We start from the raw sequence: 24160 nt of genomic DNA on the forward strand, positions 1-24160 counted from the left end.
CATCAGAGGACAAGAAAAGACCTTTTTCTTTTCGTGCTCAACCAAGCTACCCACAGCCTCTTTCCTACCCAGCTACCCCAAATCTCCTCAGGGGCCCTCAGATCTTCCGGGAAGGAGCACTCCGGGAAGGAGCACTCTCCAGGCAAGAAGCACTCCGGGGAGTGTCGGGGAGCAGACCACTCTGCGTTGCCCAGCTCCCATACCCGGAGTGCCCAGAGTGGACCCTTGGAAAAGCTCTGTGCACTCAAGCTGGAAAGGGGGACCAGCGGGATTTGAGGGAGGACCCGGGAGGGCAGAGGCGCGCGAGGACCTGTTTCCAGCATCTGTGGGAAGCCTCCTGCCTCTGCCTGTTTGTGAAGTTGGTCTTCGCCGCCCCTGGGCTATAACAGCCATCCATTTATGAGGTCTCGTCATCCTACACCCTCGCTGCGCCATAGTTACATGAATGAGGCCCCCGAATTTGACACTTCTAAAATCCACATCACTATGATAACAAAACAGTTACCATTTACGGAGTCCCGTCTGCACGCTGGGCAAGGCGTCAGTCACCTAACACAGCTCAAGTCTAATCCTCCGCACAGCCTCAACTGAGTTGGGGCCCCAACTGAGAGGTCGGGAAGCCGGGTCCCACAAGGAGAAGTCACGTGGCCGAGGTCACGCCCAGTAGCATCATCCAAGTCCCAGCCTCAGAAGCCTGCGTTCTTGGGTAATGACCTCTCCAGGGAGGGCATATGATTGGCCCCTCCACCTCCTGTGTGTTTGGTGCTGTAAGCCAGGCCCCCCAGAAGTTAACCGACTCTGGTGCCTGAAAAATCAAACGAAAACGAGTTCTAGGCCTGTCAAGCTAAGTCAGGCCCTGTTGTTCCCACCCAGGTTCTGCCTCGGGCGGTTGGGGTGGTGGCAGGGGCAGAAGCTATCAAAAGAACCAGTCAAGGCTTGGGATGTGCAGTCAGAGCTCCTTGCTGTGTGTCCTGAGGTAAGTTAGTTAACTTATCTGAGCTCCACTTTCTGATCTACCTCACAGAATAAAGGTAGGTGTGCCTGGTCGCCAGCGCCACCAGATGTGCCTGCCTGACCCACTGGTCCTAAGTCCCTCCAGGACAGGAATCGCAGTTGGGCCTCGTTCCTGTCACCGGCCTCGACAATTTCTCGGCTTCCTTCAGGTGTCCTTGTAGCTGGCCCTCCCTGGTACCTTTCCCATCAAGGGGCTTCCTCAGGGCCTGTCACTCTGTGGTGATTGTCCAGCGCCAGCCCTGTTCTGTAAGCTCTTTGTGTCCCCAACTTGGGAAGGATGGTCACACAGTGGCTTTTCAGGAAGTGTTTAAAAGGGGGCACTCTGAGGAGTCGGGAAAGCAAGAAGAGAGCCGGCCGCTGACTGGGCGGTGGAAAGGCCCTGAACACTTCGTCTACTTGGCAGGCCGAGTTCGCCTTCTCTGCCCCCGTGGGGCCTCAGGCCTTTCTCGAAACAGTCTGACTCGTCTTTGGTAGAATTGCAGCCTGCAAGCTGTTCTCTCCTGCATTTCCTGTGGAGCAGACAGCATTTCCCCCTCAGGCCAGAGCCCTGGGGCCCAGGCCATGCTTCTGAACCTGTCCCCGTCAGGCCCACGCAGGCCGGGTCCATTCCCAGGGCTCACCGCTGACAGAGCCCAGGCTGGCTGATTTGACTTGAGCAGTTTCTGGCCTCGGGGCAAGACCGTGATCTCGCTGAGCTTTTCGTTTTGTGTTTTGTATTGTTTTGTTTTGTTTTGTTTTGCCTTCTTGTCCAAGAACCTGAGAGCTCTTTTGCAACCTTTAGTCCCTTTCCTCTGGCAAGAGAAGGAAGGGAGACTTCTTCCATCCTGGGCCCATTTACACTGACTGGGGAGCAGGAGCGAAGGGGTGTGTGTGTGTGTGTGTGTGCCACAGGGGTCACCCGCCGGGCTGCCTCCAGGGGCTTTCTCTAGAGGACACCCGAGTGGGTCCTTCCCATCGTAGGACCTACGGAGTGACTCCTTTCTGGACTGAACACAGAGGCAAGGTGTTCCAGACCCTTGCCCAGCACCGGGGACCCCCTCTCCAAGCCCAGGAAACAGGCTGCCTGGCCACTGCTTGGAACCCGGGACATGGGCTGACGGGAGAGGACCCTTCCCTCCACTCAGGACAAACCCAGGGCCACACGGAGCCACTGCCCCCGCATTCAGCTTGTCGCACGCTCTGTGCACTCAAGTACTTCCATCTACGCACACACCCAGGGGAGTCAGCCGGTGAGATATGGTGACTGGCTTTAAATAAACACCGTCAGCTCTTTTAGGCCCCTGGGACCGGGTGCATTTTCCTGGCCTGACACGCCTTCCAGGAGCAACACCTGCGGAGACGTGCCCAGCTCCCAGCCTGGCGGCGTAGACCAACACGGAGGCCCGGCTCCCCCTGCTGGTGAGTCTGCAGTGTCTTCTCGTCTCCATTGGCCAAGGCCTCCCCCTTGCCATGTTCTCCCTGGCTGCACAGTGGCCAACGCCACACCGCTGACACCATCGGGCTCCACGTGACCTGCCTGAACAGCAGCTCCTCGTACTCAGTGGTGTGAACACGCCTGAGGTGGCTGTGTGACACCGAAAACTTCTTTGAAGGAGGCTGAGGAGCCATTTCTACATCCTAGGCCCACTCGTGCGCATCTAGGCCAAAGGAATTACTGATGTTCAACAGGTACGTGGTCAGACAGGGGCAGTGGGACAAGGCGGGCACCCATCACTGTGGAATAAGTGCCTAGAAGGTAGAGGGTCCTGTGGTAGGAACCAGGGGTCCAGGAGAAGGAGCCTGCCATGGCCGTCCTAAGGGGGGAGCTCTCAATCATGGGAAAAGCAGGCCAGATGGACCTACCAAGAGATTGCATCCTCAGGCAGGGAGCCACACGGAATTTACACGCGAAGGTGAAATGGCCCCAAAGGTGAAGGCTGGGGGACTCCTGAGGCTGAGGCCAGGATGGTGTCTCTGGTGGGGAGCCAGGCCTGGATCGTTCCCTCCATGTCAGGAGTCTCCTGTATCATCCTCTCCTTGACACCCAGCCTCTCTGGGATTACAAGGGCCACTTACTAGTCCTTCTAGCGAGGGGCCCCTCTTCTGCCTTCTAGAGAACCTACAGGTTGAGACAGCGTCCATGTTCTTTCTGCTTTTCTTGGGCCGGGACCACCTTGGTGTCCCTTCTCCTGGACACCCCCGGATTTCAGGCTGAAATAAATTCCTCACGACTGACTGCAGCTCCCAAAGAAGCTTTTCCTTTTCAGAGTTTCTGCCTAGGGATCCAGGGCGCTCTCACTTCTACCTGGTCCTGGCTCTCTGCCCTTGAGGCCAGGGTGATATGAAGAGTGTATGGGTGAGCCCCAAGCTGATCCCATGTTATTAGTCATAGCACCTCTCCAGCCTCCGGACTTCTTGCTTGGTTGATTTGGTGGTAACCACTGGGGTCGATGACCCCACAGTCCCCCAAGCTCGATCTCCTCACCTGCGCCCGAGAGGACCTCCTTCACGGCACACCCTACTTACCCATTCTGCTGTGTGGCCAAGATCCCTTAGCAACAAGTTCCAGTATGGGCCGTGGGTTACCCCCGTTTACTGTAGCATAATTACAGGACCAGGATTTGGAACCAGATAGACTGGGATCTGAATCCCAGTTCAACCTGTTACTCTCTGTGTTACCTTGGGCAATCTGCATAACCTCTCAGAATCTCAGTTTGCAAATCTGGCAGCGAGGATAACACAGTTGACTGGACTGCATGGGGGGGACGATTAGGCGCCAACCCTCCACACAGTCAAAAATTCGAGGGTAACATTTGACTCCCCAAAACTTAATTACTAAGAGCCTACTGTTGGCCAAAAGTCTTACCGAGAACATAAACACTTGACTAGCCATTATTCTGTATCCTATATGTGTTACATACCGGATTCTTACAAGAAAGCTAGAAAAAAGAAAATATTATTACGCGAGTCATAAGGAGGAGAAGCTACATTTACAGCTCTAGAGTGTATTTGTCAAAAGAAATGTGTATAGAGGCAGACGGGTGCAATGCAAAACCCATGTTGTTCAAAGACCAAGACGCCATGGTTGTATGGCATGAGGCTGTGCAGGAAGGGAAGGAGATAATGCAGCGACTCCAAGAAATATGTACACTGGGCCAAGGCCAGATGAATCTGAAGGAAAAACATGGTATATCTTGCTGGAGAGTTAATTTAACCGGAAAAAATTTAGGGAAATATATTCTGAAGGAACCCAGCAAAATGTACGCCTCGAGTGCATTTCAAAGAAGCGAGAGGAGGCTGGAAGAAATGCTTTTACTTATGGCCACTTGCCTTTGGGTTACGCTCTAAACTTGGGGGTCGGGGGAGCATCTGGTTAAGGGTCACGCTCTCAGCCTTTGGGAGTCTTTTGATAGAAGAGTCTGATGCGTGTGAGGAGCGGGTCCCTGCTTGTGCACAGGGAGACCTCGTCAGGGGAGCTGTCCCAGACTTTGTACAGGCTTTTGCACCTCTGAGATCTTTCCTTGAATAATCCTGACTCTCCCGGGCTTCAGCCACCAGCACCAGGACACGAATCTGAGGCTCCAGTGAAGGAGCTGTGACCAGTGTTCTCTTGCGCAAAATCGCTAGCTGATTAAGAAAGGTGGGTGGGGAGAATCTCTTTTCACAGATTCCAGGGGGGTAGGCGTGAGGATGAGGCAAGTCACTATTGGCTTATTCTAGTCCTCTGAGGCCCAACCGCAGAAGCCCTGGGAAATTTTTGGGCTGACCCTGGGAGTCAGGTTGGGGATTACACTCAGAAACTGGCTACAGGAGCCCTGGCCACATTGGAGAGGAATTCCAGAAACCGCACATTCCAGAACCCTGGAATCAGAAAGGAGAAAAAAGGGAGGTTGTGCGCAGCATGCCCTGGGCTCTGGGCTGGATGGTTTGCACGTGAGGTTTCAGTTACTAACAACAGCTTGTATGAGGTAAGGTAGCATTATCTCCGTGCCCAGAGAGGTCGTGAGACTTGTCCAAGGTCACACACCTTCCGTGGTAGAAGCTATTAGTAGTTCCCCCATAATTGTCTACTATTTGTCTAGGCAGTTAGAGCTGCCTAGAAAGGAGACTACATTTCCCAGCCTCCTGTGTGGCTAGGCGTGGTCATGTGACTGAGTTCTGACCGGTGAGAAGTAAAAGTCTTGCGGCAGTTTCTGGGAACCTTCCTTAAAGCACAGTTTGTTTTGTGCCCTCGGCCCCTTCCTCTTGGTTCCTACTTCTATTTTGCTGTTTGGCAGCTAGGTGCCACCTTGAACCGTGAGGACAAGGGCCACCCACTAAGAACAGCAGAACAGTGATCTGGAAGAAGACTACCTCTAGGCTTTTACGCAGGAGAAACATAAACCACCTTGTTAAGGCCACGTTGGTGCAGGTTTTCTGTTACCTTCATTTGTACCTCACCCTGACTGAGATACCTGGTAAGTGATGGAGTGGGAGTTTGGACCTGAGTCAATGAGATCTTAAACCCACATTCTTCTACCACAATATGATGTTTCTGGGGCCCCCATGTGTGTTCCAGCTGTACTGCTATAAAGGGCTTGGGTGTGAAGCATTCCTTGGAACCATGATGGCATGGGAGGAGGTGGAGGGGGAAGCTTATCTAATGCAACTCTTCACGCTCATTTATTTGAGGCAGCCTAGGGGTCTTTGATGGATCCAGAGGCACCTTGAGGCCAAAGTCCACGCCCCTGAGAGGGTCGTGGAGGCAGTATTTCCCCTAAGATCCAGGAAACTCCATCTTTCTGCCATGGGACTTGCTACACGGCCAACCTCTTGGGGTAGGTGAAGGCTGCATTCAGGTCGCCCCCCAACCCCACCCCAGTCTCCTCTGACAGACTGTGGCCACTTGGGACACCTCTAAGGAAACTTTGCTAAGGAAGCCTGCTAAAACAGGTGAGCAATGCTCTTTCCATTGAGGAGTGTTGTAGGAGTTTTGTGAGCCCAGAACAATCTCACGTAGGCAAGGCATGGCCCCGTTTGGGGAAGGAAGTATGTTTTCTCTTACCCAATCTCAGAAGGGGTGGTTGGCAGCTTCATTAGAACTTAGTCTGAGTTAAAAGGGCTTTACGATCCTACTGTAGACCACTAGAACCTTCACATCACCGAGGAGAATCTGAAGTAGGAGCCACAACGGCTGGCTCTATATCTGAGAAGATGCTATTCACAAACAGAGAAGACAGTTATCTGGCTGGGTGATCTGGAGGAACTCTCCTACCTTGTCACTTCCCTGGTTCCTATAAGGGGCATTATAATCACTACGTCTCAAGGTTACTGCAACATTGAATGAGATGAAATTGAATTGATGAAAACACGCTAAATTCTGCAAAGCACTTACCGATGTGAAAGATTACGATTCCACATTTGCATAGTAGAAATAAAAACACTGTTGCTGACACTTTGTGCCCAGCCAGATCCTCTTTCCTGGGCTAGTTGACCCGCAGTTGTGTGAAGACTGGTGCTAACAGTTCACAGGTCTTCCTTTCCAGAGAGTTCCCTTGGCTGAATGGAAGCTGCCTTGCCTGGGGGCCTGCAGCCAGTGACTGGCTGACTCAGGGGCAGGAAAGGCCAGCCCCCTTACCTTAAGATAGGATTATCTCTGGTACAATCCCTGCTCTGGAGCTCCCCTGCAGGATCAGGCTGATGCTGGTCCACAGCTGAGACCACAGCCTCACTTAGCTCCATCCCCTGCCCTATCCTGCTTCTTTTTCTTTCTCCTGAAAGTTCTTCTTCAGTAGACCACATGTGCTGAAATCTGCTTTTAGGGAACCTGACCCAAGTGTTTACCTCATAAAACTGCTCTGAAGATACAATGATATAATATAAAGAAGTTAGTCCCATACCTGATGTACAGCAAGTGTTCAAAAAAATGTTAGACATTGTTACCCAGGAGACCAGAGCATCAGAAACCTTCTAGTGTCATAGTAAGGGATAGAAATCCGGTGGGTTGGTAAGTGGATTGAATTTCACCTGCTAAGGCAATGGGATGAGCGGAGAGTGGTGGCTGAATTTTTCTTGGCTATCACTGGTTCTCTCTGCTTTGGGCAGTCAACGAAGATCATCCAGCAGCTGATGAAAAAAATTTCAGTCATTATATACATTTACCAACAGAGGGCGCCATTTCCACACAAATAAGCGCATTTCCTGGGCTGATCTGAACTAGGTTTCATCAAGGCAGCTCAGGTTGGTAGGGATGATCAGTTACATGGCAAAGAAGATTTAGGAAAATGTCTTTAAGACCAGCACAGATCATTGGAGAGGAAAGAACAGGGAGAAACAATGGGTGAAGCTGATGGGGAAGCTTCCCAGAAGGTGAAGCTTAAGCTGGGCACTCAGGAACGAATGGGGTGATGGGACATCACATCCCCAGAGGAAGCCACCAGCCTAGGCTAGGTGATCAGGGCCTGGGCAGGGCAATGGCAGGGAGGATGGCTAAGGGCAGGTGTGAAGGACCTCAAAGAGGGAAACAGGACTATGATTCCAACCAACAGATTATAAGAGGACAATAGGCTCAGTGACCCAGGAGCAGACGTCAGGAAGGACTGTTTTTATGGAACACTGACAGCACTTTCTCCAACTGGTTTGACTGCCTTGTTATGGTGTGTACAATGACCTCGCCCTACATAGCACCTTTCCAGCAAGCCATAATTTCTGCAGGATTCCTGCTCTGTGAAGATTCTAGAAACCAGTGCAATATTCAGAGATGTTAATAGCATTAGGATTCCATTGGTTCTTTCTATTCAGAGTAGAGAAGGCAAAAAATGACCCACAGTTTTCCCTAGCCTCTGCTCTAGGAGAGAGGAATCATACAGTAATTTGAACAGGGAAGGTTTGACAGAAGAAGTATCAACTATTTTGTGTAGGGAATTAACTACACAGTGGGAATAGAAGGGAAGATTAAAGAATCTCCTAGGACTGACAGAACACACAAAGAAGAAACACACTTGGAAGGGGAGGGAGCACCCAAGGCTGGGGTTCAGCTCTTGTTGGAGAAAGCATGGTTACAGCTCCCTGGGTGGCAGAGAAATTGTCTGGGTTGTTTTTGGACAAAGCTGGTCCATACTCAGAGAGCCAAGATTGATGAGCAGAGAATGGCAGGTTGGGGCTGTTGGCTGGAAGCCTTCTGTTGGGTGCCCAAGTAATTTCCCCAGGAAGTTGCTTTTGGGGGATGCTGATGAACTCATGGCAAAGCCACCTAGGGCTCACTCAGAAACCTTTGGGAAGCTGCTCCTGGGAGAGCACTGAGTGCTGCACTTTACCGGAAACTGGCCCAGTCACCTCTCCTTTGGGAATCACCCTTGTGAAGGTGCAGCAGAATCTTGGAAAACAGGTGGGGCACCCACAGAACTGGCCACGAAGATGCCAGCAAGGAGTGATGCCGAAACTTGCTGGGTATGAACGCCCCCAGGGTTCCCCCCTGGGGTCCTGGAACCCTGAACAGAAATTTCCTCTCCCCACTACCTTGTTCCTCTAGCGCCCTCTACCAACAAAGTTTAACATGTACCAACTGGCAAGGGAGAACGGTTCCAGGCTTATATGAAGGGTGGATTTAGAGCTGAAAGGCAATAAATTGTTAATTGCTACAGATGTTAGAGGGTTCCTTTGGGGGCGAGGGCATAGTGGGAGGGCTCTTCCATAAAACCTTTTTGAAAAATACTACATTAGGAAATATCCCTGCCAGCTAAGAAGTGAATCAAAATGAAGAACTCAAAAAATGAAGTTCTAAAACAAAAGGCAAAGAACAATTAAATCAGTAGAACCAAATAAAACTACACAAACTAAATAATTGTGATTCACATGATGCAAAAGTCCAGAAAAAAATGAGATAAAGATAATTCTTACAATTATATACTGTATAATAAAGATTTCATCATTATGAACTGGGGTTTTAGATAACAATTCACTTTGACAAAAACTGGGAAGTAGCAAAGTTGAATTTTTCATCTAGCAAAGGAGACGTCAATAGGTATGGGAGCATGTGAATTTGAAGACAGGTCAAAAGAAGTCATCCAGCGGAGCAGAACAGAGTTCTGAAATAGACCCACACACATATGGTCAAGTGATGTCCTACACAGAATTAAAAAAAAAAAAAAAAAGCTAACCATAAAAGAAATACTTCTTTTATGAAGTCTTAGAATATGATTCACTCAAACTTAAAGACCGCTGTTCATCAGAAGACTCAACTGAGAAAAGAAATAGACAAAACCAAAGATTGGTAGAAGACAGTCACAATACATGTATCTGAACATGCACTTCTGTCCAGAATATATTTAAAAAACTCTCATAACACAGTAACAAAACCAAACAACTCAAGAAAAATATGGATGACAGACTCAAACAGACACTTTACATAAGAAGACATACAAATGGACAGTAAACACAGGAAAGAGTGCTCAACATCATTAGTCAGCAGGAAAAAATAAAAACCACAGTGAGCTGTCACTACACGCCCACCAGAATATTTAAAATTTCTGAAACCGGCAACAACACATGTTGGCAAGTATTTGGCATAACTGGAACTCTCACACATTGCTTTTGGATGTGTCAAATGGTACAACTACTTTGCAAAGCTGCTTGGAGGTTCTTATAAAGTTAAACACACATCTACTCAATGATCCTGTAATTCCACACCTATGTATTTATCCAGATGTTACGGACTGAATGTGTGTGTCTTCTCTCCCCCCCAATTCATGAAAACCTCACCTCCAATATGATGGAGACTTTGGGGAGTAATTAAAGAAGCCTTTGGGAAGGAGAGTGGAGCCCTCATGAATAAGATTAGCATCTTTATAAAAGGAGACAAGAGAGACATCAGTCTCTCTGCCATGTTAGGGTACCATGAGAAGATGGTCAGATGTAAACCAGGAAAAGTGCTGTCACCAAAAACCCAACCATGCTGGCATCCTGAGCTTGGACTTCCAGGCTCCAGAATTGTGAGAAGTAAATGCTAATTGTCTTAGCCAGCCAGTCTATGGTATTTTGTTATAGCAGCCCGAACTGATGAATGCACCAAAGAAAATAAAAACATATGTCCACAAAGAGACTTATACATGAATATTCATAGAAGATTTACATTCATAACAACCCCAAAATAGAAACAACCCAAAGTCAATTAACAGGAGGAATGTATACACAAATTGTAGTATAATTATACAATGAAATACTTCTCAGCAATTGAAGGAAACAAATATTGATAAACACAATACTATGGATGAGTCTCAAAACGTTATGCTGACTGAAATATGCCAGATGCTAAAGGGTATATACTTTGTGATTCTATTTATATGACATTCTAACACAGACAAAACTAAATCTATGACCATAGAATAAAATCAGTGGTTTTGGTGTGAGGGGTTACAGATTGACTGGGAAAGGCACAAGAGAACTTTCTGGAGTGATAAAGTTGTTCTCCACCATAATAGAAATATAGGTTATACAGGTGTGCACATTATAATAATTCATTTAACTGTACATGTAAGATGTATACATTGTAGTGTACATACATTATACTTCAACACAAAGGAAAAGTAAATAAGATAAATAGGTATAAAATTTAACTGGGCAAAGGAGAAGGCAAAACTACATGAATGAAAACCAGTAGAAACAACTAAGAAATAGACACAGACCCAAAAGGGATGTTGGAGTTATCGGACACATACTTTAAAATAACTGTGCTTACTATGTTCAAGGAGATAGAAAATAGATGAATATTTGCAGAGAACTGGAAACTAAATAATGTGACATAACCGACTTGAAAAAGATCCAAATATAAATTATAAAACTGAAAAAAAAATTTAAACTGAACATAAGAACTCAAAAAAGGAATTTTACAGCAGACTAGATGCAGTTAAAGAGAGAATTAGTAAACGGTATGATAGATCCAAAGGAAATATCCAGAATAAAGCATCACACAAATCTTGGTGTTGTATTTTCACTTTCATCTGGCTTGAAGTATTTTTTCATTTCTCTTGAGACTTTTTTGACCCGTGTATTACTTAGAAGTGTGTTGTTTAACCTTCAAATATCTTATGATTTTCCAGCCATCTTCCTGCTACTGATTTCTAGTTTAAGTCCATTGTGACCTAAGAGCATACTTTGCATGACTATTATTCTTTCAAATAGGTTAAGATATGTTTTATGGCCCAGAATGTGTTCCATCTTGGTGACTGTTCCATGTAAGCTTGTGGGGAATGTGGATTATGCTGTTGTTGGGTGAAGTGTTCTATAAATGTCAATTAGATCCAGCTGATTAATAGTGTTGCTCAGTTCAATTATATTCTAACTGATCTTATACCCACTGGATCTGTTAGTTCCTGGGTGGGTGTTGAAGTCTCCAAATATAATAGTAGGTTTGTCTGTTTCTCCTTGAAGTTCTCAGCTTTTTCCTCAATATTTTGATGTCCTATTGTATACACATATTAAGAATTACCATGTATTCTTGGAGAATTAACACTTTTATGTTTATGTAATGTCCCTCTTTATCTCTGATCATTTTTCTTGTTCTTGTTTTCTTGTCCTGAAGTCTGCTTTGTCTGAAGTTAACATCTGCTTCAGATTCATTTTGATTAGTATCAGCATAGGATATCTTTCTCCATCCTTTTACTTTTTCTTTTTAAAGTTTATGTATGTATTTTGAGAGAGAGAGAGACTCTTCCCCCCCCCCCCCACAGCCTTAATGGGTTTAGTAAGTTTACCCCTTCAGGGGCTCCTGGGTGGCTAAGTCGGTTAAGTATCCAACTTCAGCTCAGGTCATGATCTCATGGTTCCTGGGTTCAAGTCCTGTGTTGGCCTCTGTGCTGACAGCTCAGAGCCTGGAGCTTGCTTCAGATTCTGTGGCTCCCTCTCTCTCTGACCCTCCCCTGCTCGTTCTCTCTCTCTCTTCTCTGTCTCTCTCAAATAAACATTAAAAAAATAAGTTTACCCCTTCAGGTCCTATTTGCAGCAACCAATATTTCTTTGAAATGCCAGACAGACCCAGCAGTGGCCAACAGTACACTTCAGATCTCGAGTTAAAAGTTCAGGTTCTCTGAGCATTTGGTGTTGCAGTGGCACTTGCCCAAAACTGGTACCTCCCCACAGCTGGATAACTTTAAATGTACCGGTGAAAAAAGGCTTTTTTTCCCCATCAAGGGGAAGAAAGAAAATCACTCCTCAAAACCCGCAGACCTGGCTGTGAGGTCTTTCCTCCTGTCCCATCTCTTCGAGTTTGCGTTTTGCAGTGGAGCAAGAGAGACTAAAATCTAACCTGACTTACAAGAAACAAGACAGTGATGGCTATAAAGGGAGTGACCAGGAGCAAATGAGATATTCCTTCACCTCCCACATCCAATATATGTGCCTCGCAGAGAAAAACAACAAAAAATAACAGGTCCACAAAATACAACAGCTAAAATTACAAAATCCATTCATCCAAGGATGGTGGAAGGCAGGAAGGGGAGTTGCAAGGATAAACAGCACAGGGAGAAAAAAGAAAAAAGTATTCAAATTGCTCCAGGCACGGGGGCCGACAAGTGCTAGAAAAGAGCTGCAGAAAAACCTGTGGTCCATTCAGAATCACCGGTGTTAAAAATCCACATCCCGGGGTCGGGAAGATTCTGCCTTATGTGCACCAGTGACAAAGATCCCAGTTCCTCAGAGAGAAGGGAGTATGCAGCGGGCCCTTGGCAGAGTGAGTCCTGCCTTCCCAAGTGGAGGAAGGGACAAGGAAAAGAGATCCTACAGCCTCCTTCCGATCCCACCCATCCCCTTTGGATGGCAGGTGACTCAGTGGCCGGCAGCAGCCTTCAGTTTGGCAGGAGAGCGATGGCGGTGAAGGGAATTTCTCTGCAGAGATCGAGCTACTCAGGGCAGACTATAGGTAGACCGTCTTGTGGAAAAGCCTGTTGCTTAAGAAAACCACCAAGGAGAAGAGGCACAACTGGAAAAGGCATGCTGTGCCAGGGGTCTTTGCTTCATTGCCGCCCATAATGAACAGAGGAACAAGGATGGGGAAGAGGCATCCACTGAGAATATACCAGGACGGCGTTGCTGTGAGGAAAGCCAAGGGCAACCCAAATCCAAAGTGGTGTGGCCAGTTCCTTTCTATGCTTGACAACTGCTGGTGCCCTTCAATTCCTCTATTGAACCAATGATATTCAAAGCAGTACAGTGAGTAGAGGAGGGACATACGCAGAAGACTAACGAGCTGACCAACAAGGTGGTTGAGAAGGAGACTCACAAACATCCCCCGGATGAGAAAAAGAGCCTGCCGCAAAAGGTTGAAGAGCATGTCAGTAATTATTTGGCTGAGACTAGGGAATGGGTGAGGCTTCCTCCCTGATACCTCAGATGCTAGATCAGCTATGTCTTGAAAACAAATGGCGTTGACAACTTTGCTAAGCACAGACAGAGGAAGCATGCAAAGAGCACTGAAAATGGACGGAAGGAAGAAACATCTCCACGTAGCGATGGATCGCCGACAATTTGGGCTGTTACGGAGTGGAGTACGGAAATGAACACCTGATAAAACAAGAGGAGACTCAACCAGAATGCTCCGCCACCCCAAGTGCAGCATTGGAAAATTCCACTAAGGCTATGCGGCTCAGTCTCCTGCTTCCTTTCTGTACGTTGGGCTGTCCTCGGCGTCAGCACACCTGCTTGCCCTTCTTTGACGCTGCTCCTCTCTCTTTTGCTGAATCTGAGCATGTAGCTTTGAGATGGCACAAATTCCCTACAGGGAGTCTTTGATTTCCCTGGCAAAGTCCTAGAAAAAGGTTTGACACCTGTCAGCCATCTTTTCACCACCCAAAACTTACCAACTATGCAGAGGAGACAGAAGGACCTTCTCTTCAAGAAAGAGGATACTCCGAGTGGAAACTAACAAGATCAGAGAAAGGAACGAAGCACTCAGAATGGAAGCCTGAGAGAGAAAGAATCTTAAGCAGTCTCCATGTTCGGTGTGGAGTTAACATGGGGCTCGATCACATGATCCTGGGATCATGGCCTGAGCCGAAATCAAGAGTTGGACACTCAAACAACTGAACCACCCGGGTGCCCCTCCGTCCTTTTACTTTTAATCTGTCTGTGTCTTTATATATATTATTTTTTTAAGTTTATTTATTTATTTTGAGAGAAAGAGAACGGGGGAAGGGCAGAGACAGAGAGAGAGAGAGAATCCCAGGCAGGACCTGCACTGTCAACAGGGCTCAAACTCACAAACCATGAGATCATGACCTGAGCCGAAGTCAGATGTTTAATTGACTGAGCCACCCAGAGCACCCTCGTGTCTTTATAGTTAAAGTTGACTTACTATAAACAACATAACTGGGCCTTGTTCTTTAATCCATTCTGATAGTCTGTATCTTTTGATTTGTGTTAATTAGTCCATTCACATTTATTTTTTTTTTTAATTTTTTTTAACGTTTATTTATTTTTGAGACAGAGAGAGACAGAGCATGAACGGGGGAGGGTCAGAGAGAGGGAGACACAGAATCTGAAACAGGCTCCAGGCTCTGAGCTGTCAGCACAGAGCCCGACGCGGGGCTCGAACTCACGGACCGCGAGATCATGACCTGAGCTGAGGTCGGCCGCTTAACCGACTGAGCCACCCAGGCACCCCAGTCCATTCACATTTAAAAGCGATTATTGATATAATTGGATTACTATCTACCATATTGGTAACTGTTTTCTATTAGTCATGCTTGTTTTTTTTTTTTTTTAATCTTCCCCCCTTTTTCCTCCTTCTCTAGTTTTATTTTATTTTTAAAGTATACCTAATGTAGAGAGAGAGAGTGTGTGAGCAGGGAAGGGACAGCGAGGGGGACAAAGTATCCAAAGCAGGCTCTGTGCTGAGAGCAGCCTCAAACTCACAAACCCTGAGAACATGACCTGAGTGGAACTCAGGCGCTCAATCTCCTGAGCCACTCAGGTGCTCCTGCCTTCTCTAGTTTTAATTCAACATTTCACAAGATTGCACTTTCTCTTTTCTTTCAGCATATCGGCATACCGTGTACTTCTTTTAAACCGTTCTTAGTGGTTGTCCTAGTATTTGCAATATACATTTACAACTAACATTACTCCGACTTCTTTTTTTTTTTTTTTTAACGTTTATTTATTTTTGGGACAGAGAGAGACAGAGCATGAACGGGGGAGGGGCAGAGAGAGAGGGAGACACAGAATCGGAAACAGGCTCCAGGCTATGAGCCATCAGCCCAGAGCCTGACGCGGGGCTCGAACTCCCGGACCGCGAGATCGTGACCTGGCTGAAGTCGGACGCTTAACCGACTGCGCCACCCAGGCGCCCCACATTACTCCAGCTTCTATACCATTTCACGAGTGTGCAGCTACCTTACAACAGAATATTCCCGATTCCTCCCTCTGTCCCTCATAACCTTGCTGTCGTTCATTTCACTTATCCATATGCTATAATCCCCTAACACGTTGTTGCTATTATTACTTTGAAGACTTATCTATCAGATCCATTAAGAATAAGAAACATGAAAGATTTTATTGTATCTTTATTTATTCCTTCTCTGGCGCTCTTTGTTATACAGATCTGAGTTTGTGACCTGTGTCATGTTCCTTCTCTCTGAAGAATTTCTTTAACACTTTTTAAAAGTTTATTTACTTATTTTGAGAGAGAGAGAGAGAGAGCGCAGAAGCAGGGAGAGGGGCAGGGAGGGAGGGAGAGAGGGAGTCCCGAACAGGCTCCCCACTGTCAGCGCAGAGCCCGATGCAGGGCTTGATCTCACAAACCGCGAGGTCATGCAAGTGGGGGTGGGGCGGAGAGAGAGGAAGAGAGAGAGAGAGAGAGAGAGAGAAAATCCCAAACTCGACTTGGGGCTCGATCCCACGAACTGTGAGATCACGACCTGAGCCGAAGTCAAGACTCGGACACTTAACCGACTGAACCACCCGGGCACCCCTGAAGAGATCTTTCTCTAAACTGTAATGTGAGGAGGAAGTGGGGCTTCTGGAGGGAAGATCGATAACGCCTGACACCACTCCTCAGACTGGACCCCCAGCGGCTAATTCTCAAGCTAGCCCGCCCTCAGCCTCCAGCAATTCATCACAATCACTATTTAAGGGTTCCTCCCAGCTTATTAAACTTGTAGAATCAATGAGTAGATATATGAGAGTGTTTCCTTCAAAAGATGAGTGAAATACACAAAGCTTGGGCACGCTAGTTTTTTTTTTTTTAAAAAAGAAAAACTCAAAGGCCCAGAATTGAGAGTGAGAATCATAAACGAGTGTACGAGGGCACGATGTATGACGTGTCCCGCCGGGCCCTGCCCGGGCCCAGCCCAGGGCATGTGACAAAGCACCCCATGATGGCCTTGGGGGGCCCACAGGAGAGGAAGCACGTCCTCGGAGTCACTCAGCAGGCAGGGAGTGTGGATGGAAGTGCCTGAAATAGAAGCCTGTGCACAACCTCTGAGTGGGAGCTGAGGGAACCCTTCTAGGGCTGAGATGTTCCCACAAGAAGCGGGATTGTGTGTGTGTGTGTGTGTGTGTGTGTGTGTGTGTGTGTGTTTTGGCCGATCCTGTCTGCCTGGCTCCCCAGAGGCTGAGTGGAACCCATCTCAGGGGGAGTCCCGGTCCAAGGTCCTGAGCTAAAGGCCACCACCGCTGCACGCGTTTAAAACCTTGAGTGATAAGGAGTCTCAGCTTCAAGTTTGGGGGAAGATAAGAAAAGCTTCAAAGCCTGTGGTTGGGACCAAAAGGGCTCCCTCCAAGGGGCCGAAGCGTGAGTTACTCAGAAGGCTGCGCCTCCCCGAGGGATTTGCATTGAGTAATGACCTCAGCCCAGAGCAGGGCTAACCCTGCAGGCTATTAGCTCCACAGAGACAGTGGCTGTGAATGGATCTCGGGGTGCCCAATGCCTGGCACGGTAGTTGCGAGCTAGAAGGTACACAGCCAACAGGCACATCAACCATTTTTTTTGTGTGTAAATAATGAAAGCAATGTTTGCTCATTGTGAATAGTCAGAACGTAATTGCCCGAGGTTGAAAATCCGAAGCCCTGCCTGACACCTGCTCTGGTTTCTTGAAGTTCCTTTTTTTTTCTGTTTGTTTTGGTCCATCCTTCACGTGGGGACTCTTTCATCAAGCATCTGGTGATCCTGGCTTTTCTTCCGCATGCAATCGTGAATCATCACCATCGGAAGCTCTGGGGCTTGGGCGGTTTCTCATCTGAGGCCCCATCTTGGGGTGATGGGACCAGGACACGGGTATTCCTCTGGGGCCCCCACACGGCGTTTGAGTGTTGGTGGTCAGAGCTTCAGTCACTTTCCCTTGGCAGTTTTCCCTGAGAATAACTTTTCAATGCCTGGCTTGGGGCTCTAGTGGAGCGAAGGGCTGGGGTCTGAACGCCCCACATGCAGACTGTCACATAATTCTCCAGTCATCCGTCTCTGTCTTCAGTCTGGTGTCCACACCCCCATCCTCACTCCCCTCTGTGCTGAGCAAGGTGCTCCCAAGCCTACAGTCGCTGTGGTCCTTCCCTGCATTTTCTGGCTGGCTCCCGAGACGCTGGGCAGAACCCATTTGGACAGGCAAGGCCACTGGAAAAAGTGGATCTGGGGGTGTAACAGTTCACCCAGACCTATAATTGTCAGCCTCGCCCCACTTCATGACATTCTGCCAACTCCTGCGGCTTTCCAGGGTACCTTGGCATGAGTCCCCTGCTTCCTGTGGGCTCGTCACCTGCAGTCTGAGGTCTCGGCTTCTCCAGGTCTGCTGAGTTAGGTCCACTTGTTCATTCTGTGTTCATCATCAAAGGTGAACATTTGAACACATGGTCGAACATTTGTTGACCTCGCTTATCTATTTTGGTCCCCTCTCCCATTTGCTTCGTCTTATGTCATTTTATTCCTTTAACTGCTATTTTGGGGGAGCTTCAGAAGAGTGGAGATAAATACCTTAGTTCAATCTGTCAGGTGCTATGGGTACACCTTGCTTTTCCCCTTTAACAATGTATTAAGGAAGGTCTTTCTTTCTTCTTTCTTTCTTTCTTTCTTTCTTTCTTTCTATTTCTTTTTTAAAGTTTATTTATTTTGAGAGAGACGGAGAGCAGGGGAGGGGCAGAGAGAGGGTGAGAGAGAGAGAATCTCAAGCGGGCTCTGCAATGTCAGCCCGAAGTCTGATTCGGGGCTCAAATTCACAAACATGAGATCATGACCTGAGCCAAAATCAAGAATCAAATGCTTAACTGACTGAGCCACCCAGGCGACCCCCCTCCCCGCCCTTTATTTCTTTTGTGGAAGATTTTATTTTTAAGTAATCTCTACACCCAACATAGGGCTCAAGAGTCAAGAGTCACATATACCACCAACTGAGCAAGACAACCATTCCCTGTATTCTTTTTTTTTTTAATGTTTATTTATTTATTTTGAGAGAGAGAGGGGGCAAGAGAGCTCTGCACCATCAGCACAGAGCCCGACGTGGGGCCTGAACTCACAAACTGTGAGATCATGACCTGAACTGAAATCAGGAGTTGGATGCTCAACCGACTGAGCCACCCAGGATCCCCCCGCCCCCCCCACTTTATTCCTTTTTAATGGGATATAGAATTCCAGGCTCAAGAGGGGACACCTAAGCCTGTTTTAGGTTTATGTTACATTCTTGAATGTTGCAAGGAGCGTAATGGACATTGTTGTACATCAATAATTATGTGTAGAAATATATAAGGGAGGGAAGAAGAGAGGGAGAGAGAGAAAGAAAGAGAAAAGGAAAGAGGAGGAAAGGAGTCTGTGTGGAATGTCAGGCGTCTGAACCAGACAGGTGGGGGAGAGCTTTGGGGGGTGAGTACGCTGTGTTTCCCATCCTGACCCACTCTGCCCGGACCGCATCCTTCCCTCTCAGTTCTGGTACCCATGGCCTGCCCTCCGCCTCAGGCTCAAACCTGTTACTGGTAAGAGAAGCAACTTCCCCTTGGGTTACGGTCCACCAGGATCTGGAAACAAGCTGATGCTTGGACGGGCAAGGCCACAATCTTCATGGCCAGAATGGACTCTGTGTGCCCTTTGTCCCCAAAGGATGCCCTGATTCCCAGACCTGAGTTTCAGCATGACTGAAGGAACATCAGCCAGCCATCATGAGCCCTACCCTCGCCTGAGACTCAGGCTCATCCGAAGGTGCCTGGATAGGAAAGGGAAGAGCCCAGGAGTCTCCAACTCAGCTCTGGCTCCTCTTGTATCCGGCTTTGGTCAAGTTTGCAAATTCTCTGGCTTCTCCTTCCCCACCTACTCTTGGGGGAGAATGGCTTCTACCTAATATATTAAGGAGATTTGACTTGTATATTTAGATCATACAAGTATATTTGTATATTTAGGGGAGGTTTGCATGTCTCACATCAAGCAGCTACTTCCTGAGCACTTGACATTGATTGAGTATTGAAGGATACTGAGGAATAACGTCCAACAATCAGCTCACTCAACAGATATTAACTGAGGCCTCCTGTTGTATGTACCAGCCCCTGGGGCTGTCGGTGCATAGTGGCAGGCAAACAGACACGGTCCCTTCTCTTATTCTGAGTTCAGAGGGGTCTTAGCAGGAGGATCTGATCTAAGTTTCTCAAAGATCGGCCGGGCTGCTGTGGGGAGAATGATGAGCAGGGGGCAAGAGAAGGACGAAGGAAGGGCAGTTATGAGGCTCCCTCAGTGGATGGGGCAAGAGCTAATGGTGGTTGCTGGTGGCGGAGGAGGTGGAAGAGGAGGGAAGACTTCTTGTAGCATCTGGGCACGTGAGGGTGCGGGAAAGCGTCATGTGACTGCAGGAACAGGGTGGACGGTGATGCCTTTTACCGTGATGGGGAAGAACTGGCTGGAATGTGGGAAGGAGCAGTTAATGGACGCATCTGAAGGCTTGGCACAGGCTCAGCACTGGGAGGCATGGAGAGGCGTGTGGGGAGAGGCCCAGGCAGCTCCAGGGATGTGGTGCCTGTGTGCAGCAAGGGAAGAGGAGCGTCACGCCAGCCACTGTGATCGTGGTCTCCTCATAAGACCTGGTTGGTGCTCTGTCACTTTTAAGCCCTTTCACACACTATCTACTCAATCCACGTCGCAAGTAAGATAGGTAGTGTTATCTCCATTCTGCAGATGAGGAAACTGAGACTTGGAGAGGTTGTCACTAACCCCAGCTCGGACAACCGGGATGGATGTGAACCGGAGGAGGCTCTAAAATGTCTGTATAGGAGTCTGCTCTGGGGTGGGCTGGGCTGGGGCTTTATCTTGAAGTTTCATTGTATATCAGTCGCACCAGTCTTACTTGAATTTGTGTTTTTGGGTGGGGGGCACTGGGAGAGGGTGGGAGAAACCAATGGGCATGGAACGAAGGGTATAAAGCCCCTCAGGTCATTGGTTGGGAGATCCACTGAGGCACACCCAGCTCTGTCTTGAGCACACCCAAGCAGGGAGTGCTTTCCTGTTCTGGATGGAAGGAATTGTTCCCAGATCATAGGAGATGGTGTGGACCAGCATGGCTGGGGAGGAGGCAAAGCCTGACTCAGATGGATCCCTGTAAGATTTGAGGGGCCGGGAAGGCTGCCCCAGGAGGGAGGGGGTCAAGGAGCAAAGGGCTGGTGTGCTATCAATTAGAAGATACCAGGACCTTTCAGCTCTAGACATGGGCCACCTACACTGGGGGGCTGAGACTTTCGTACTTGAGTTAGAAATTGGGGCGCGGGTGTTCTGGGTCGGTGCCTGCGAAAGGTTCAACCCTAGCTTCACAGGACATGGGCCTGCCTTCTCCTCCCCGGGCCCCCACCTCCAGGCAGCAGCTTTGTATTCCTTGATATTTTGCAGTTTTGGTCTGCCTATCAGGTCAGCCTCGAATGCACCCCACCTGGCCTGAGACATAATTGTAGAAGTCCAAGTTGGTAAAGCAACGCACCCCTCTCCTCTCCTGCCGGCATGTCCAGTGCCCTCCCACCCAGACCCCCTTAGCAGACATCACCCCACCCTGCTGTCCTCAATCGGTGGTTCTCAACTGATGGGATGCATGCAGGGTTTTTAACCATCTCGCTGTCCCTGCAGTCTGATGGGAGGTTTTGTCTGAGACGATCTGTGAGTGAATATCTGGCCAGAACCATCCTGCCATTCTCCCTCCGTCTGCAAAACTACTAGTTCTCAAAGCTCTCCTCAAGCACCACCTCCCCCGTCTTCTCCCCCACTCGGGCTGGGTTCTGGCCACCCCCCCCTTTACTCCCAGGGCACCCCTTCATCCTGCCCCTTGTCTTTGCTACTATATACGGTGCAAGTGGTACAACCTTGATTTTTTCCCCATTTCAGTAGAAAAGTCATTGACGTTGATGAAACATCCTTTTCCTACTCAGTTGAAACATTGCTTTTGTTGAACATGTTTTCCACGTATGCTCAAATCTACCTCTGTCTGTCTGTCCTGATGCCTGTTCCATGCTTTGATCTCAACGAGTTTATAGTAAGTTTTGAATAGCATGCCCCTGGTCATTGCTATCTTTTTGTTTCAACTCGAGGAGAACTAACATGTTTTGTGATATTGCTTCCGTACCAGGAACATGTTCGGATCTTGTTTATGTCCTGCACTAGGTTTTGTAGATTTTACTATCTAATTTATTGTGACTAAATTTAGTCCTAAGTATTTGATAGCTTTTGACACTCCTGTGGATTCATTTGCCCCTGTTTCTATTTCTAATTAGTTTCTGCTAACGTAGAGAAAAGCTATTAATTTTTGTGTATTCACCTTAAATCCAGCAAATTCTATTTTATTCCTGGTCTATTTTTTTTTAGAGTCTAGAAAACTGAAGGCTTTTGTAGATATCCAAACATATCTACAACTATTGGCAGTTATATCATAATCATATACACACACACACACACACACACATACGTATTTTTCCCCTTTTCTTAGTATAATAGCCAAAATTTTTAAGACAATGCCGAGCAACATGGTGGTACCCTTCATGCTTTTTTTTTTTTATTACTTATTTTAATGGCAACACCTTTAGCATTTCAAAGTTTATGGTGTTTATGGTTGGTTCTTAGGAAATAGGGCATATATGTGCGTTTGCCAGGGTACCCAACTGAAATCTCTCCCCCACAGGGGTGCCCATGGGAGCTGATGTTGACGAGGTGTTGATTTTAGCATCGAAAAGACAAGTCAGAGCTCCTGACCATCACAAGATTTTTTAGCAGAGCAACTTAGAGGATCTTATTTCATATGTTAGGTTTCTACTTATTTTCCTTTAGAGAAATGGTCTGGGACAAAAATTAAAAGAAAACAATATAATAATAATCAAAAGGAGAAGGAGGAGAAGAAAAGAAAAAGAAAGAGAAGGAGGAGGAGGAAGAGGAGGAGGAGGAGGAGGAGGAAGGGGAGGGGGAAGGAGAGGAGAATCAGCTGCATTAATCAAGGTAGTGATGTTAATGTTGGGCTATTGGGTGCCCTAGAGACCCCAGATGAGTTGGGACAGGTCAGTATTTGGAGCAACTCAGAACCCTGGGCCTCTGCAGTGCAGGGTCCTCTGGCAGCTGAGTCAGAAAAGCTCAAAGCTGACAAGTATACGTGTATGGGGGTGGCAGGCAAGTGAAGGAGGCAACCGGCCTCTCTGGTGAAGCAATCTTTACTCCCACATTCCCCCTCCCCTTCTCGTTCACATCCCCGGAGCTGAGGCACCTCTGTAGATCTCAGGTGACCCTGAGCAGACTCCTTTGCAGGACCCCCATATGAAGGGAACAGAAAAGACCAAAACAAGGGGCCGGGGCTGCCACAGAGAAAGCAAGGACCCAGGGCCCGGGGGCACTGGGCATGGGGGTCCCACCCTCAGATCTCTGACACACACAGAGACTGGGCAGAACCAGGAATAACTACCAACATGTAGCGCCTTTACAGCAATTCTCTGGGCATTTCATTTTACAGATGAAGAAACTGGGACTCAGAGAAGTTAAGGAACTTGCTCGACGTTGCACAGATAGTAAATGGCAGAGCTGGGATTCACATCCAGGCAAACTGACCCCAGAGCCTGTTGCCCCAGAATGTTCGCACTCAGCCATCCAGGCCACTGGTGCTAAGGTCAAGGACCAAAGATCAGATCATCTAAAAGCTGCCAAGTTTTGCCTGGGACCCTGGAGTGCGTGCACACACCAGACTTTGTCTGCAGACAGAATAAGTAACGTGAACATGGTTAGGTCCCAGAGCGGGTTGTATGGTACTCCTCCCCACCCTGCTCCCCAAAGATATCTCCACCAGAATCTCAGAATGTGACCTTATTTGGCATAAGGGTCTTTGCAGATGTAACTGAGGTAAGAATCTCAAGATGAGATCATCCTGGATTAAGGTGGACCCTAAATCCAGTAACAGGTGTCTTACTAAGAGGCAACAGAAAACACACTGAGACACAGGGGAAAGACCATGAGACAGAGATTGACTTAATGTCACCACAAGCCAAAGAATACCGGGAGCCTTCGGAGGCTGGAAGGCACAAGGAAAAGATTCTTCCTTAGAAACTTCAGAGGACAGATGGCCAATACCTTGATTTCAGACTTCTGGCCTCCAGAACTGAGAGAGAATGAATTTCTGTCATTTTAAGCCCCTCAGTTTGTGGGAATATGTTGCAGCAGCCGTAGGAAACTAATACAGCTCCCTATGACTTGTAAGAAACAGGGCATTTAAGGGGCACCAGTCTGACTCAGTTGGTGGAGCGTATGACTCTTGATCTCCAGGTCATGTGTTCAAGCCCCAGGTTGGGCGTGGAACTTAGTTAAAAAAAAAAAAAAAAAAAGCAAAAAACCAAAGGCATTTAAAACTACTACTAAGCTCATCCTTGCTATTTGCCATTATGTGCTTTTCTCAATCAATGGATATAAAATACATCCATTGTGTCCATATGCGTCATGTGGATAGTGATGAAATTTGACTTTTATGAAATATATATTACATTTGCAACCCCATCGTCTTACAGAGAGGGCACATGGATTCCAGAGGGGGCAGTGAAGAAACAAGCGAGCAGGCTGGTCTGGAGCCCAGCTCCCCTGACTTGTGAGTCATCCCTCTTCCTCCAGAGCCCAGTGAGTTACAGATCACTCATAGGTCTTCACCAACTGACTCCAAGGAAATCAGAACCCTCCTTGTCCAGCAGGAGGCTTAGAAACACTTCCTGCTTCCCTCTCTTTGCCTCC

At 47.8% G+C, this 24160-nt stretch overlaps 1 protein-coding gene and 1 pseudogene across 5 annotated transcripts in view; one reads left to right on the forward strand and one right to left on the reverse strand.

The window, feature by feature from the left end:
* Positions 1–739: 739 nt before the first annotated feature.
* The window catches only part of CHIT1 (chitinase 1), a 35838-nt gene continuing 12417 nt past the window's right edge, over positions 740–24160 (forward strand). Inside the window, exons 1-2 of one of the 5 annotated variants that reach the window (XM_027074753.2) lie at positions 740–976; positions 23944–24020. In XM_027074753.2, coding sequence (XP_026930554.2) covers positions 942–976; positions 23944–24020 — 112 coding nt within the window. In that variant the 5' untranslated portion in view covers positions 740–941. Of the gene's footprint in view, positions 977–1947; positions 2683–19883; positions 20014–23943; positions 24050–24160 lie in introns of those variants that run through there. The other 4 variants (XM_027074754.2, XM_027074755.2, XM_027074756.2 and 1 more) reach the window with 4 other exon arrangements.
* On the reverse strand, positions 12793–13833 carry LOC106971716 (etoposide-induced protein 2.4 homolog; annotated as a pseudogene).

Source organism: Acinonyx jubatus, chromosome E4 (assembly GCF_027475565.1).
Source record: "Acinonyx jubatus isolate Ajub_Pintada_27869175 chromosome E4, VMU_Ajub_asm_v1.0, whole genome shotgun sequence".
NCBI classification, from domain to species: Eukaryota; Metazoa; Chordata; class Mammalia; order Carnivora; family Felidae; genus Acinonyx; species Acinonyx jubatus.